The sequence below is a fragment of the Oryza brachyantha genome, chromosome 5 (assembly GCF_000231095.2).
Source record: "Oryza brachyantha chromosome 5, ObraRS2, whole genome shotgun sequence".
Lineage (NCBI taxonomy): Eukaryota > Viridiplantae > Streptophyta > Magnoliopsida > Poales > Poaceae > Oryza > Oryza brachyantha.
This window is the reverse complement of record NC_023167.2, coordinates 17,787,330-17,803,694: the sequence shown is the minus strand read 5'-3', so window position 1 is coordinate 17,803,694 and position 16,365 is coordinate 17,787,330. Positions and strand designations below refer to the sequence as shown.

The 16,365-nt window shown below is 42.3% G+C and overlaps 4 protein-coding genes across 4 annotated transcripts; 1 reads left to right on the top strand and 3 right to left on the bottom strand.

The window, feature by feature from the left end:
- Positions 1-140: 140 nt before the first annotated feature.
- Positions 141-1,443, bottom strand: LOC102702658 (uncharacterized protein At4g29660). Its single transcript, XM_006654657.3, has 2 exons — positions 1,178-1,443; positions 141-651 (listed from the first exon to the last, which is right to left on the bottom strand). The coding sequence occupies exons 1-2, from the start codon at positions 1,358-1,360 to the stop codon at positions 517-519; spliced, it is 318 nt and encodes a 105-aa protein (XP_006654720.1). The 5' UTR covers positions 1,361-1,443; the 3' UTR covers positions 141-516.
- Positions 1,444-1,628: 185 nt separating this feature from the next.
- On the top strand, positions 1,629-5,593 carry LOC102714742 (flap endonuclease 1-A). The gene is made up of 17 exons (XM_006655474.2): positions 1,629-1,712; positions 1,853-1,969; positions 2,391-2,449; positions 2,554-2,613; positions 2,710-2,763; positions 2,871-2,919; positions 3,031-3,078; positions 3,298-3,363; positions 3,530-3,580; positions 3,659-3,778; positions 3,858-3,942; positions 4,057-4,138; positions 4,345-4,453; positions 4,530-4,586; positions 4,666-4,712; positions 4,834-4,888; positions 5,355-5,593. Exons 1-17 carry the CDS (start codon positions 1,701-1,703, stop codon positions 5,424-5,426), a joined length of 1,143 nt encoding a protein of 380 aa, XP_006655537.1. The 5' UTR covers positions 1,629-1,700; the 3' UTR covers positions 5,427-5,593.
- Positions 5,594-5,711: 118 nt separating this feature from the next.
- Positions 5,712-10,029, bottom strand: LOC102714466 (glucosamine inositolphosphorylceramide transferase 1). The gene is made up of 4 exons (XM_006655473.3): positions 9,382-10,029; positions 9,171-9,293; positions 7,768-7,935; positions 5,712-7,679 (listed from the first exon to the last, which is right to left on the bottom strand). Exons 1-4 carry the CDS (start codon positions 9,631-9,633, stop codon positions 6,006-6,008), a joined length of 2,217 nt encoding a protein of 738 aa, XP_006655536.2. The 5' UTR covers positions 9,634-10,029; the 3' UTR covers positions 5,712-6,005.
- Positions 10,030-10,746: 717 nt separating this feature from the next.
- On the bottom strand, positions 10,747-13,778 carry LOC102702471 (uncharacterized protein ycf36). Its single transcript, XM_015837192.2, has 4 exons — positions 13,184-13,778; positions 13,076-13,104; positions 11,552-11,608; positions 10,747-11,200 (listed from the first exon to the last, which is right to left on the bottom strand). Exons 1-4 carry the CDS (start codon positions 13,680-13,682, stop codon positions 10,985-10,987), a joined length of 801 nt encoding a protein of 266 aa, XP_015692678.2. The 5' UTR covers positions 13,683-13,778; the 3' UTR covers positions 10,747-10,984.
- Positions 13,779-16,365: the final 2,587 nt, after the last annotated feature.

The window sequence follows — 16,365 nt, the reverse complement described above, 5'->3', positions numbered from 1 at the left end:
TTATGCATATAAACCAAAATTTAGAATTTTACCTTAAATTTAGAGTTGATTTTAAGGTTTTTTCATCGTAATTTGTTTTTTATCATTTAATTGTATATTATCAAGAAAATGTAAATAAAAGTCTTAAAACAGCTGTCCACACGTGCATAGGCACAACTGATTCAAGCACATTGCAACTGTTGACTGTTACATACTGAAGGATAATCGTACATAGGCACAACAGATTCAAACACATTAGAACTGTTAAATATCACACATTACAACTCTTGAATGTTATGCCCCAGAGGATGTCAGGAAGACGAAAATACAAAGTGGAGGATAACAAGGAGTAAGATAGTGACTTACGAGCACTTGGTTTCTCATTACAAAGGAGGCATAAACCGTGTCTACTGTGTAATTGGTCATTTAATTCTAATTGCCTTGAGATCAAAGGGGCAAACTGTATTATTCACGCAAACAAGCACAGCACTACATGACGCATGGTGCCATTGCTGAATCCACCAGGCCATGAAACTTCTACGCTGGCTTCGCTTCTTCTGGTGTCTGCATAAAGCGGGGAACTTCGCCGTTCATGATCCTCCATGGCCCCCAGTAGAACTTGGGTGGCATGAGAGGCACGGCCTCGCCTGGGTGATCCTCCCAGTACTTCTCCTGCTCCAAAACGTGGCCAAAATCATGCAAAAGTTAATATAATTCTATAAGGGGAGGTCAAATTGTCAAACCTAGTTATTCAGCTAAGTATATGCCTTGCATTGTTTCATCCAACCTGATTTTGTAAATCACCAACATTTGTTTAGAATAGCATGATTCTTTAAATCACCAGTCTTTTAGTCTGGTGCAATGCTGCTTGTATGATAAATCGATCCTAGCGAGTTCAGTGAAAGTAAAGAAACCATTTGATGGCATTATTCCACATGCTACATTATCAAAATTTGATGTTAAATCAACTTGAAATGGTGATCCAGCTAGCTGCTACTGCTACCAATTACATGTTAGTCTTACCATGCAAGAGCATTCTACACAGAACTTTTATCACTGAAGCATTCAACTTCATGCCTAAGTTTCGAGATGGAGCGGCTAAGCATTCCGTCGAGCACGTTAAGCGCGGCATGTGCACTCAGTACAAGAACGAATGATAAGGGGAAAGAGGTGGTGGTGCTTCTGAGGGAATCCTGACCTTGTAGAGCTGCTCGGTGACGGCGGAGGCGACGACGCCGGTGTAGAAGGCGGCGACGTAGGTGCCGATGAGGGGCGCGAAGGAGCGCGGCGGGCGGTACGGCTCCACCATGTCCCACAGCACCGTCTTCTCCCACCGGTGGAACTGCCGGTCCGCGTACCACCTCCAGAACCGGCTCGCCATCCCAACCCCCCGCTTCCTCCCTCCCCACGCCGCCGCCGCCGCCGCTGCGCTCCTCCCGCTAACCGCCGGCACAGAACAGAACAGCGCCGCCGCACTGCCCATCACATAGCTTAGGTCTTCTAGTTGAGCCGGCTTGCGGCCCAATATAATTGGGCCGTACTTTCTGGCCCATTTAGTTGGTACGCTAGTCAACTAGACGGGCTCCACGCAGCCCGGCCCGGCCCGGCCCGCTCGACCTTCCAAAAAAAAGCCGGAGGCGGTGGCGGTGGCGGCGACCATCTCTCTCTCTCTCCCGGCTCCGTCTCCGCCGCCGCCGCTCGCCGCGCCCGTCGGAGGCGAGATGGGCATCAAGGTGAGCGCGGGGAGGAGAGGGGGGGTGTCCGACGCCGCGCCGTCCTCGTTCGGATTTGTGATTGGCGTTTTCGGCTGGGGGCTGTTGTGCGGACGATTTGTGATGGGGTTTCGTCTCGATTTCTGCGGGGGGTTTTGTAGGGTTTGACGAAGCTGCTGGCGGACAACGCGCCCAAGGCGATGAAGGAGCAGAAGTTCGAGAGCTACTTCGGCCGCCGCATTGCCGTCGACGCCAGCATGAGCATCTACCAGTTCCTCGTATGCGCCGTTCCGCCCCCTGCCTGCCTCTACCTCTTCCTCTCGCATTCTGGGAGTGGGCTTTGAAATGTGCTCACTTACTTGGGGTTTAGGGTTAGTTAAGCCTCTGATGTTCATTTTACATTTATCGACCGGTATAAGGTGCCAAATTTGGCAAACCTGATTAGATGAAATTGGGATAACTCCATTGCTCCTCATTTTGTTCTTTGCTTGACCACCTTAATTAACATTAAGATAAACACCTCTAGCATTGGATATTTTAGTTCAAAGTGGGAAATAGAACATGACAGTTACATATTACACTCACTATATGTTATGTGTGTCAGTGTGTGCTTTCTTAACAAGTTTTGGTGAGGTATTAGATAACTTCTTACCTATTTCTTTACAAGTTGGGACTGGTTTTTATGTTTTACATGTGTAGATTGTAGTTGGAAGAACAGGGATGGAAACCCTCACGAACGAGGCTGGTGAAGTCACCAGGTTCTATATATTTTCAATCATGTTGATATATCAAGTAGTGCAGAACTACATAATGTTCTAATGCTAGTATTCTGTTAATTCATTTATAAAATTTTGCTGTACAGTCATTTGCAAGGTATGTTCAATCGGACAATAAGGTTGCTAGAGGCAGGAATCAAGCCAGTGTAAACCCAACTTCCTTTACGTGTTATTATCGAAATTGTCCATGTAAATACACTTAAATTTGTGACAAGGGAAGGACCACATGTTTTCTCGTGCAGATATGTTTTTGATGGCAAGCCTCCTGATCTGAAGAAGCAAGAGCTCGCAAAAAGGCATGATATGTTTCTTTCATCCTTAGATTGTTTTCCCTACCACTACTTACAATTTGCGCTACATCACCTTTTTGCCCTATAGAATGCTAACATGGCATTCTCTGCAGGTACTCAAAGAGGGAGGATGCCACCAAGGAACTAACCGAGGCAGTAGAGGTGAGCTAACAGTCTGTTCTGCTATTTTTCTCACAGTGTTCCATTTTGTTCTTTTCTCTGCTTGTTCTCATTCCTCTCTTGATTCCTAAAGAAATGGCTTTGAATGTGTAGGAAGGTGATAAAGATGCAATTGAAAAATTCAGCAAGAGAACTGTGAAGGTTAGATTCTTCATTCTTCAATCTTATTTGGACTTGATCTTAAGAGTACTGTATGCAAAAGACATGTAAAACAATTGTGATGTTAGAGGGCCAACAGATTCATTTACTGAGAAAATATCAATGAAATCTGTTATTTTACAAAACATGATATGGAATATGCAAAAATGGTAAATGTATGAGTGTAAGCTCTATCTTTGCATCTTCTTTTTTCTTGAGCAGGTCACGAAGCAGCACAATGAAGAATGTAAACGACTGTTAAGACTTATGGGGGTTCCTGTCGTAGAGGTAAACCCAGTTTTCTTTGGTGTCATGCCCCTTTACAGGGGATGAATCAAACACATAATCATTGGATTTGTTGAATTTTACTGTGCTAGCGTAAAATGTATGATTTGTCATGTTTTTGCAATGCTCTCGATCTCATTCAAAGACATCTGTTTTCTGATACCAATAGGCACCATGTGAAGCAGAAGCAGAATGTGCTGCACTTTGCATAAATGATAAGGTAACATGAACATATTAGACCTCTGCCTTCTTGTTTCAATCCCTAGCTTCCATTTTTATTAATTACATTTTTTTATAGGTTTATGCAGTTGCATCGGAAGATATGGACTCTCTTACTTTTGGAGCTCCACGGTTTCTTCGTCATTTGATGGATCCAAGTTCCAAGAAAATACCAGTTATGGAATTTGAAGTCGCAAAAGTATGCAGTATTGTGATTTACTTGGTATGTACACTGATGTTGACATGTCGTTTACACTGAACCAATTTTCATATTCCAGGTTTTGGAGGAGCTTGAACTCACTATGGACCAATTCATTGACTTGTGCATCCTATCTGGATGTGACTATTGCGATAGCATTAAAGGTATATTTGATTTCCCTCTTCTCATGAATAATATTCCGGTAAATTCTTGCCTGCTTGAATTTCTTTGTCAATGCAAAATTTTTCCCTAACCAGCTATTTGTGCTTGTCCCCTAGGTATTGGGGGCCAAACAGCTCTGAAACTTATTCGTCAACATGGGTCAATAGAAAGCATTCTGGAAAACATTAATAAAGACAGGTTAATCTATTGAACTATTTGAAGATTTTTCTCTTGACTTAGAACTGAACTGAGACCAGCAGCCCAGGAATATCAGCTTTGTGGCTCAGCGCCCCAGGAATATGCATGATTGTGTTATCTTAGATGTAATGTGTTGTAACGTGATAAAGACCATTTCCTATGCAAATTTAGGCTAAATTTTGATCCATGTCTATTGTCTACTGCAGATATCAGATTCCTGAGGACTGGCCTTATCAAGAAGCTCGACGCTTGTTCAAGGAACCCAATGTTACGTTAGATATTCCTGAGTTGAAATGGAATGCGCCTGATGAGGAAGTATGCCTCTCACCCTTTTTTCCTTGCCTTCAAACTCTACAGTAATCTCATCCCAGTACTTTAATTCTTTCTCCAGGGTCTTGTAGAGTTTCTAGTGAAAGAAAATGGCTTCAACCAAGAAAGGGTGACAAAGGCATGCACCTTTCTTTTGGTTTGCTGTGTTATATTTTTAAAATATTTTTATCAGCAACTTATTTCTCCGGTTTATGCAGGCCATAGAGAAGATTAAATCTGCCAAGAACAAATCTTCCCAAGGAAGGTGAGACATAAGCATTGTGATGCATTTTTTTACTTTGGTTCTAAGAGTGATGCATGCATCTGTATCATCCGTGCAACTCGGATTGACCTTGCTATACCAACTCTTGAATTAATGTGAACAGGCTCGAGTCCTTCTTCAAGCCAGTTGTCAGCACATCCATGCCTCTGAAAAGAAAGGTACCTTCACCATAATGCCATCAATCTTATCGTGTTTAAATTTATAAATTTTAGCCTTCTCCAAAATCAGCCATTCTAGCATGATATACTTTATCAGGCCATTGAAATAACAATTTTGAATCACATGGTATTAGATTACGCTTCGATTATGCGATGGGCTTGCCAATAGATGCTTAATAATATTTGCATCACTCAACAATATATTTACAAGTCATCTAGAATTAGGCCGATACAATAGCAAAATAATACCTTGTATGCCAGTGGTAAAATAGTTCTACGTGTTATCCTTGTTAGCCTTGTCTGGCATGATTTTCCCTCAGATATCGTAGAACTGTTTCATATAAAACTGCAACAATAGTACAATACTATGTAGGTATATACTTGCACTGTTGTGGGCTTGTGGTCACGATTCTATTTGTGTGTGGCTAACATCACGTCTCATGAATTTTTCTGTGATTAATCGCAGGATACTTCAGAGAAAACAACTAAACCAGTCGCTAACAAGAAAACAAAGGGGGCCGGTGGAAAGAAGAAATAAGTTTCATGTGCCATTCAGCAACAAGAGCTCCTGCCTATGGTGTTTTCACTCGGATTCTTAACTGCATGATGTAACTCATCCTCCATGTAATGCTTTTAATTTTTACTTGTAACTAGAACTTGACTCATGCTAGTTCGTCTATGTATGTCACTCCGCTGTACTGGGCATTCTTTGCTGCCGTTGTTTTATGGTAGGTTTTCTTCCGGTGTATGTGAAGTATGAACTGCACGTCTCCATTGGAAACATTGGCATTTCTGGCGAGCAAGACACGGCAACGTTTGAAATTGTACCAAGTCTGATTCCAGAGTGCTACTGATACAGGGAATAACCCTTGCGAATTTGAAGCTTCACAAATACTGCACTGAATTTGGCTATTTTAAGCATCAAAAGCTACAGAGCATAATTAACTTTGAACAGATCATGATTTACACAGTTCTTGGTTTCTATCCAAATTACATCACTAAACAAGTTACTTCTACCGGGGAGAAAAAGATGTAACATATCGCCATGCTGCAAAACTTTCAATAAAAAATGTTCAACAACCTGCATGTGTTCGCGGTCTATTCCGCCTTGTCCAGTCTATTTGTCCCAGCCATCCTCTCGCATACCAAACCCCCATTTCTGGGGGAGAGGGCCATATATGGAGGCAAACTTTGCCAAACATTTTGTTCTAATGTCATAGTGCTTCTGGGTGTCTCGGCTAATAGCAACAGAAGAAAGCTTAGAAGTGTCGATAGCCCAAGCAGGGTGAACATACTCCACAGTCCTCTCAGAGCTTGCATTTGCATACAGAAAATTCATGAGCAAGTCCTCGCAGTTGAAGTTCTTGTGGACATAATCTCTGCCTTCTTTAGCTTCATCACTCCAGTATTTGCGAAAAGCAAACTCACTGTTCATGAAAGCAGCACCTGTGAGAATCAGATTGTAGCCCTTCTTGCCCCGAGCATATCGCTCGTTCCTGTACTGCAAAGGGTTCCCGTCTATCATCCGAGGGTAGAAGCCTACCATCCTCTCAGGGTGTTCTCTCCACACCTTAAATCCTTTCTCTATATCACTGCAAGTCATCATGATATCATCATCCAGTTCAAGGACGGCCCGGGTCTTTATCAAAGGGTCAACCCTAAATCTGTTGTTAAGGGAGTTGATTTCTTCCACACGTATTCTGACAGGCACTGTTGAATCAAAGGCGTCACTGGTTGGATGGTTTCCTTTGTTCCAGACAACAACTATCTCTCTGACTGACTCACATCTAGAGTAGTGTTCAACAAACAGTTTCAGGTTCCAGAGTCGGGCTTCATATGTCATTGTGACCATTGTGAATTGAGAGTGCTGGCCTTGATGTGTATATGCCTCTTCAGCACCATTGCCACCAAATAGGAAATGCACAGCAATGCAGACATTAATAATACCTATTAGAGCAATTACACAAAAGAATAGTGTATTCGACCAAGTTTTCTCACTGAGCCTTGATTTGGTAGCAGAGATACTCCTGCCAACACTGGTCGAATATCTACGGATTTTCTGGTTGAAGCGGTGCACAGGTAGCATACGAGATAACTCACTTCTCCTAGTTAGAGGAACCCAAAAACTTGGAGGAATGTAGCAACTGATTGCACCTTTTACAAAACCCACAAAAATGACCAGAGCAACAGCTACAGAAAAACCCATGTAACCAAATAAAGATCGCCGTGTTGAATCACCTGAAGGGACACGATCACCATCCATGACAGCAATCCATCCACCAGAGGCAAGCTGCTGTGCATCCATGTGATGGTACCTCATACCATTCCAAGCATTCCTCCCTTTCTTTGTCTCTTCGATCCCAAGTTTTACTGGAACCTCTTTGTATTCTTCCTTAGTTAGCTTTTCAACCTTGTACAGCTTAACCTTCCGCCCATAGGTACCACTGCAATCCTGTCCTGGACGATACAGTGACCCTTCAAACATGAATAGCCTTCCACCATTTCGAGCTCCTAAACTTTTGTCAGATCTGTAAATAGGGTTTTGCTTATGTTCATTCCAAGGACCAAGCGGTGAGTTGCTGTACCAAATTTCAAGCTCTGCATTCTTTTCTATACCATGCCGAGTAAAATCTGAGGCAAATAGCCACCACACTCCATCGTATTGGACTAACGAGGAATCAATAAGTGGTTTATTAATGAGCACCTTCTCCAATGTCCATTCAAGAGGAAACTTAGTAGCTCGATAAAGTCGTAGCTCCTTCTTTTTGTTCCCCTCTGGCATCATATAAATCTAAAAGAGAAAAGGTAATGTATTGACATATTCAGAAACAGCTCGTCATTCCTTAAGCTGTAGATATAACTTAAAGTTAAAATTATACCTCATTTTCATATTTGAACACGAATGGGTATGAAAGATGCCATGCCTCATCTAAAGCAATGCCAAGAAATTCCCATGTTGCACCTTGATCCAGGCTTCTTGAAACGCCAATATCACCTTGCATTGTGCTTACTGTTTTTGTTTCAAAGAATAGAAAGAGTGTGTCCCCCTGAGAGATGCATACTACCATATCAGGTTGAGCATTAGAGAAAATAACTAGTAGTAGAAGACAAAATATGTAATTTTATGATGAACTTAAAAAACCACAATAGCCTGGATTTGCATGAAATTTTACCTTCAATAAAGGATGTTTCTGTTTTGTGTATCGTAACAAATAATATTCATGCTACAAAAGCATGTACAGAATTCTCTTTCCACATTATCTATAAAGAATTATCTTGTCCCAGTTGGGGGAAATATCTCCAAAAAAAAGAAAACCCATGGTTTACATATCTCGAAATTTTGTAAATTTAAATTATATTATCATTTATACTTAAAATGTGTTTATGACGCTCACAGAACCACATCATGGACCGAATTCACTTCAATCATAATGCAATCTACAAGTCTCCAGCGACATTTTATCTGGTTACGTACTTGGACAATGAACCATTCTCTTCAGTATTTTAACAAACATTTCAGAATCATGCTATAAAAAACTTAAAGGCAAAGCATCATTATGTACTCCCTCCATATTTTAATAGATGACGTCGTTGACTTATTGTAACACGTTTGACAATTCGTCTTATTCAAAAAAAATGTGCAAATATGTAAAAATTTAGGTTATAATTAAAATACATTTGTCAATAAATCCAATAAAAACAAAATAAATGATAATTACATAAGTTTTTTTTAGTAAGACAAATGGTTAACCGTGTCACAAGTCAATGGCATCACATATTATAATACAGAATAGAGAGATAGTACTAATTTTGATAAGCATGAACATGCATTAATTCTATCAAGGAGGTCATGGTGATTAGAACATTGCATATAACTAAGCAGAAAAGCTTGCAACCCTTGACAACTACTGTGTTTAAAAATTGGCAATACATTATGCACAAGGCTTTGGTTCGAAACTTGAAGCATTTTATGCATAATCCCAGCATAGCATATCGTGTTTCATTGCTAACAAGTAACAACACTCGAAGGATAACAATATCCAGCGCTAGTCAGATAGCGCCAACTTGGGCACGAGGGAACCTGAATACAGTACTCTCTATCCTCGAAGCATCTCATCTAAACACAGCCCTTACCACCCTCTATATGAACCGAATTCACACAGTCAGCTTAAATTGTGCCTATTCAATCTCAGAGGCTCCTTTCCTAGCCCAGCAAATATGAAACACGGAAAATCACACACAATTCCTCTGGTGGATCGCGAGAGCCAGAGCAGCTACTCACCTGCACGTAGAGGAAGGGGTCAGCGACGAAGTTGCTCGGGTACCCGGCTTCCGTCGGTGTCGCGCAGGTCAGCACGGGGTTCGCCACCGGCCACGCCGAGCTGTTCCCATTGCTCTTCCAATCCTGCCCACCAGATCAAACACCATGGTAAGCACCCAAATTCCTCAAAAACCCACGCGAATGGACAGCCTCGAAGCTGAGCTCAGCTCACCAGCTCGATCGGCCGGAGCTCGAGGGGGCTCTTCCCGTAGTACATCCCAATCGCCCACGACCCCTCGCCATCAGGCAAGCACCCGGCGGCGCCGGCGTCGGGGAGGCGGAACGACGACACCACCACCCAGAAGTACACCCCTCCGACGAGCGCCGCGCCCGCCGCCGCCGCCACCAGGAACGACACGGCCGGCGACCGTGCCACCACCCCACGCATGCTGCCGCCCGGCCTCACAGCTCGCCGCCCGGCCATCCCCAGCCTGCCGCCGCCGGCATCGACCGCCCGATCGGATCCCAGCCTGGGCGCCGGCGCGCGCGCTCCGAGCTGGATGGGATGGGATTCCGCGACCCGCGAGCACGAGGGGGAGACTCAGAGAGAGGCGGAGGAGGCGAGGCGAGGCGATTAAACAAGAGTATTAGTGGGCAATTAGCGCGAGGATTTAGCCGTCCTGCTTCGCTGTCTCGGCGTGCTGAGCTCGCTGTATGCTACGTGCGCGACGGGAATGGGTGAGCTGGGTGCACGACGAGGCGGCGGCGGCGCCTTTGCCGATTTGGACTCCCTTTTTTATGTGGAGTTGCGCCTCCTAGGTCGGGTCGGACCGGGCGGCGAGGTGACGGCGGCGAGTCGGCGACGGGAGGTTTGACCGGAGAAGCGGCACGTTGCTGCGTTTTTTATTTCCATTTTTTCACTCTTTTCTGCGATTTTTCGTTAAGAGGAAAGGTTTTTTTTTCTTTTTTGGCGTTCCTGGGCAACGTTGGCGGCGTGAAGCTGTGGGCGATCCGTGCTCGGTTTGTTGTTCTCCAAGGCGTTATGTGTGCGTGTTTGATTTCAGGGTTTCAGCAACTTCCGGCTGATTTCGGCAGCCTGCAAGGGGACAGGATTGCTGTCACGACAGCTTCACCAGAAGGCATCGCGATTTTAGCGGTCAACCTATTGTGCCATCGCCACGGGGTCAGCAGATGGTGGACTTTTCTTTCTCTCTTTTTTGCAACAGCACTTTCAAATCCTCTGGCTGCTCACTAGTGACACTGACAGGTAGACCTCGCATGCTATTTGATTCATGTATGAAGGAGTGGTACTATACCAATAATCGTGCAGAGGATTCTATTCCAAACTTTTTAGTAGTAGTAAGCTTTAAGTACGTACGGAGTCATCTTTTGGCTTGTCGGTGAAAAACCAAACGACATATTGTAAACAATAAACAATTTATGAATAAAATATTTATATATGTATTCATAGCGATTTAAAATCCAAAACTAAAAAATAAACTACGATGAGAAAACTTAAAAACAACTTTAAATTTAAAATTGAAAATTTAAATTTTTCGCTTATAAACATAAGCAAAAGACAAAAGATAAAGATGGTAATGCACTTATGTATTTATACATATTCGAAAAAAAAGTTATATATATTATACGGTCAAATATTTACATCGTCGTTATGAATCATCACAAAATTTAGTAATTGCGGGAGTAAGACATTTTGTGATCACCTTCGACTAAAATACCTATTGTAGTATTGTGTGTGCTATATCCTATATCCCCTGACATTTCCAACCATGCTAAGGAAGAGAAGCACCAAGTATCATCTACGCTATGTACAGTTACGACAGATCACCTAGATCAGGTTCTCCACAGAACGCATCAGGCTCGAATGACCTTGCAGAAGTATCATTGTACACTCCAGGGATAGCACGGCCGCCAGTGTTTTCAAAAGGATCCTTTGGTTTTTCAGTGCTGGCGTAAAGAAGAATGCAAAGGATCAGGGACCCTGCCAGCACCACCAAGGTAAATTTCACTCTGTTCAGCACAGGTTTGACCTGAAGCATGTAGGAAAAAAAAATAAAGTGGTCACCATCTATGCAGAATTTTGCAGATAACTGTTCAGAATTATACCATAAGTGCATCTTTCAATTGACATAAACATACACATATGTTTAACATAATATGCAGTATTTCAGAAATGAACTGCTCTAGATAACAACTGTAGATCCAGAGTAATATAAATTATTTATATCATCACATTATGTTGAAGAATTTCACAGCTCATGCCATGTGCATAGTGCATACAGTATCCAATGATTACAAGTTTAGGTATCTCTCAACAGAAAAGAAAAAAAGAACAACACACGTGAATAATCTGAGAACAATGGAATGGTTCACAAACTTACAGAAAATGAACCTAGAAGCCGATCACGAGCCAAAACTTCTGGGGTTTTAACCCATATCTGCCAAGCACAATTAAAATGTCAGTATGCCAGTGCTAATTGTGTGGTCAGTAGCTGCACAATTAAAATGTCAATTGCGCAGTAAAATATCTATAGTCACATTTCAGATAATCAAATAATTGAAGGTGGCAACCATGGGCTCACCTAGACTAAACAAGAGAGACAATATGAATGAAATCCAAGAAATGTGTCAGTACCATGAGGATGCATGAACTTAGTATCAATCAATGAGCAAGGCAAAAAAAAATGAGAGTTTTTTTCTTTCCATGTTGATGAACCACTGAGCTTGCAGCAGAAATGCATTAATTAATCTAATCATCCAAAAGGATGTTCCATGGACACTTGGACAGAATATTTACTTCACTAGCAAGTATATAGCAGAAGAGAGAATAATTTGGCCCTCCTACTGTGATTCTTGATATAACATATCAAAAAGAAGATATTGACAAGAACTTCTTGTAAGATGGAACCACATCTTATCTCAGAGACGAGGGAAACTTAGCATTAAAAATGCATGCCATATTATTTCTTAATTTCATATAACACCTTGGTAAAAAAACGCTAGTACTAGTATTCTGAGGCTTCCATGAAATTGCAAAGAGCAGCAAAACTTATACTTGACCACTTGGTAATATGTATGACTTGAACATCTATAGTATCGAGCACAATATACATAAGCAAGACAATGACTTTTTCTGAATGGCACTGACTGTATTTTAATTCAGTGATGCTTGGTGTTCCCCCTTTGAATCGTTTTTTGTTCTACTTTTGTTTAGGCAGTGTTTAGCTGGGGAAATTTTTTGGGAGAGATGTCACATCAACGCATACGGTCACACATTTGAAGTATTAAACGTAGTCTAATCACAAAATAAATTTCAGATTCCGCCTGGAAACCGCGAGACGAATTTTTTAAGTCTAATTAATCCGTCATTAGCACATGTTGGTTACTGTAGCACTTATGGCTAATCATGTACTAATTAGACTCAAAAGATTCATCTCGCAATTTCCTCCATAACTGTGTAATTAGTTTTAATGTTCATGTATATTTAATGTTTTATTTAGGTGTCCAAAGATTCGATGTGATGTTTTTGAGAAAAGTTTTTAGCAACTAAACAAGGCCTTAGCTAAAGCCACAAAGTCTTAAGCCTGAGCTAAGTCAACTCTCAAGATATACCTGTTATTGTAGTAAGTGTAAGGAAATAATAGCAGCCTTGTCCCAATTTCCATGGCAAACCAAATGTTCTATGAAAAATAGCATGCCAAATTGTCCCACGGGCCACAAGTATCGAATCAAAGGCAAGTATCAGATCAAGGTCAAGACACATATATGCAGTCAGAGTGTCAGACTAGATCCCACATACCAGTGTAAGCATAGAGAAAATTATCTGAAGATAACCGGTTTAAGATGCTACTACTACACTTGAATCACATAAATGAGTCAATGGCAGATCAAGCTTAGTGTCTCACCTGCCCGTCGTACCATCCAGTCTCTTCATCTGCAAAAAATCATGCACTGAAATCATATAGACAAGCATGGAAGCAAACGAAAAAACGAGACAATTTTGGATTCCTCACACTCCACGGTGGCGCTAAGCAAACGGTTGCCAACGTACGCCCACCCGAGGTACATCCGCACGACGGCGAGCGTGACGGCCAGTATCCCCGACCCTGTGGCCCCGAGCGCGAGGTGCACGGGATCGCCGCCGGCCCCTCCGCGGCCGCCGAAGGCGGCGACGGGGAGCCCGACGAAGAGCGCGAAGGCGGCGCCGGTGAGCGCGAGACGGGAGCAGTAGACCCCAAGGTCCCCCGCGGCCCAGGAGAAGGGCAGCGACGCCGCCAGGGACTCGTACTCATTCACGGGCAGCTGCTCCGGCGGCACGGGGCACCACTCCGTCCCCTGCGACGAGCTCCCGTTCCGCGACGGTGGGACCGCGAACCAGCGGCGCCCCCGCGGCCGCCGTCCACGGGAGCCCCCGCCCGCCGTGCGGCCACTGGGCCCCGGGAGGAGGAGGAGGAGGCGCGCGTGCAGTGGGGGAGGAGGGGAGAGGTGAGCGGCGGCGGCGGCGGCGGCCATGTGGAAGGGGAAGGCAAGCGACGGGGGGGGGGGGGGGGGAGTGAGGTTGCGCGAGCCGCGAAGCAACGGCTTGGTGGACAGCGTCTCGGTTTCGTTGCGTGGCTGCCTCGTGTTGCAGGCTTGCAGTTGCGGACCTGCAGTGAACTCACTGCCCTGCAGAGTGCAGACTATCTACGAACCATCCTCATCATCGTTTCATTTCCTCTCGTATTTAGATGAAAAAATTTGAATTTTTTAGTCTTAATTTTATTTTAACTTATATTTTTTTAGATAAAAAAACACATATTGATGTATATGAAGTTTTATTTATAAATATACCATTTCATTTTCCCCCGAATAGCTAACCGATGCTATGTTTTCTTGAAAAAACATGTAATCATTATGAAAAAAATAGAGTTCAAGAGAATAATACTAAGTAAATTGTCGAGGAGCATAACCAAAAGGCACTTCGTCTTGATCATCATTTTCAAAAAGGATTGCTACGTGAGGTAAGAAAACAAACTTTTACTAACGCGCAGATCATCTTAGACAACTATTATATCCTTGACATATTTTAACTTGCGCACCAGTTGAAAAATCGATAATTTACTTCAATTGTCTCCATAGAAACAACACACCCTAGAGGTTTGTTGTTGAACCGTGGATATTGGTACAAGCTTCATTGAACTAAGCAAATAATTTGCACGGAGTTCACCATTGAATATCATAAGCACTATGGTGGTCTTATCAAACAGAATTGGTACTTAACCTAGACGATCAATCTTGCATCGTCGCTGTTATAGGAAGTCAACCAAGAAGATATCTTCAAAATCCAACCGACTTCAATTATAGAATGATCAGAATAACAGTGATTGAACTGCTATGTCTTATAAGCCTTAACCAAAACTCAACAAAGAAGATTGAATAATGAAAAACTATGAACATTTTAGGAAGGAAGTTGCGAAGCTAGAAGCAAGTTGTCTGCACAAGATCCTTTGATAATCAACAACCTCTATAACCTAGCACTCAATAGACAACTAGATCAGCTGACGAGCAATGACCCCTGACTTGTCAATTAGGTGCTAGCACCATTGCAATCGAAGACGATCAAGCTAGACTGACAACATGTTGAACCCAATGGTGGACTTGTCCAGTGAGTAGTTACCCTCAATTTATCAATTAGACGCCATTGGCGGCTTAATCTGAGGTCACCAATTGAGAAGTTGTAATGCCAGACCAACGATAATAAATCTCAGATAATAAACACAACCTTTATCTCGTCAATTAGGGCTCATCTCTAGCTCAATTGGATGCAAAATAAACCAAGTCAACATCGAACACACCGTATTGGACTTAGCTAATAAGAGTTCCAACCGTCAACGTGTTAGTACTAAATTCCAAATCCACCAACTCTACGCCCCTACCATTATTGACCACCATCACCGCTTGATCCACCTTTTTCCTATGCATCCCTCATAAGATCACTGTTAGGTAATAAGTAAAGATAATAAAACAAAATACATAAGATGCTCTCACACACTGATATAAGGTTGACTATCAGATAAAAAATGACGCGAATCATGTTTCACAATAACACCGAAAACCACATGTTTTTTAAAACGTTTTGAGGTCAGGTCTTTAAGACGTCTTGACAAACTGATTGGTAAACTAGTAAGATTTTTGGAAACACCAAACTAAAATTTAATCACTTGACAAAATTTGTCACGATTATAATGTTGTTTCTCAACAGTTTTTGTGAAAACCAACAAAACGGCTTTACGAGCTGTTTTCAAACCCACGAACAATCTTGTTAAGTGTTAACCATCTTCAAACCACCACGAAACGCACCGCTGCACTAGCATAACAATTAGCATCAAAATCTGAATGATCTTTTCTTGGTTAACCTTGAGTAATCACCTTTTTCTGAAACAACATTTTCTGGGAACTAAAGCTCTTATTTGATGCCACGTAAAACAGCAATAATTTATTCTTCGAATAAGCTCAACGCCGGTTGGTTTGTTCTATAGGACAAACGGTTCTGTGTTTGCAGCTTAAGCCTACTCTCTTATATAATTATCAATCGATTAGTCCAAAATCACTTTTTTTCCTGGAAAAAAGGCTAACACTAATGCGATTTGGCTAGTTCAAAAAGCTGAGCAAAGAAAGCATCATCTCAAGACGGACTGACGGAGGGTGTGTTGCCACGCCTCCGTGCTACGCTACTCACCTAATTAACCACACAATTATTGCTTTTTCTAATGCAGTTCTTGTACCGGATGCTTAATTAGCGAAACGCCTATCGAATAGCTACCGAATCATGCGAGCATCGATCGCTTCATCTGATAATTGATTTCTTTCCGAGATATTTGTGCAAAAGGCCGGTTTCGGGGATCGATTGAAGGATACGGCACGTGATCAAAGAAGGTCCCTAGCAATGTCACGGCGAGATAAACTTTTGTGATTGTGTGAGTTTGACATATATACGGGTGTGTATGGAGTAGTGTTTGTAAAAATACATTCTCCATGTAATTGTAATACCAGGAAGCTGAATATGCTTCATAATCAGTTCATTAAAATATATCACATCCGTTTCATAATGTAAGACTTTCTAGACTTAAATTCATCAATTGATGAACGTATATAATTTATATATATATATATATATATATATATATATATATATAGATTTATTAGCATCCATATA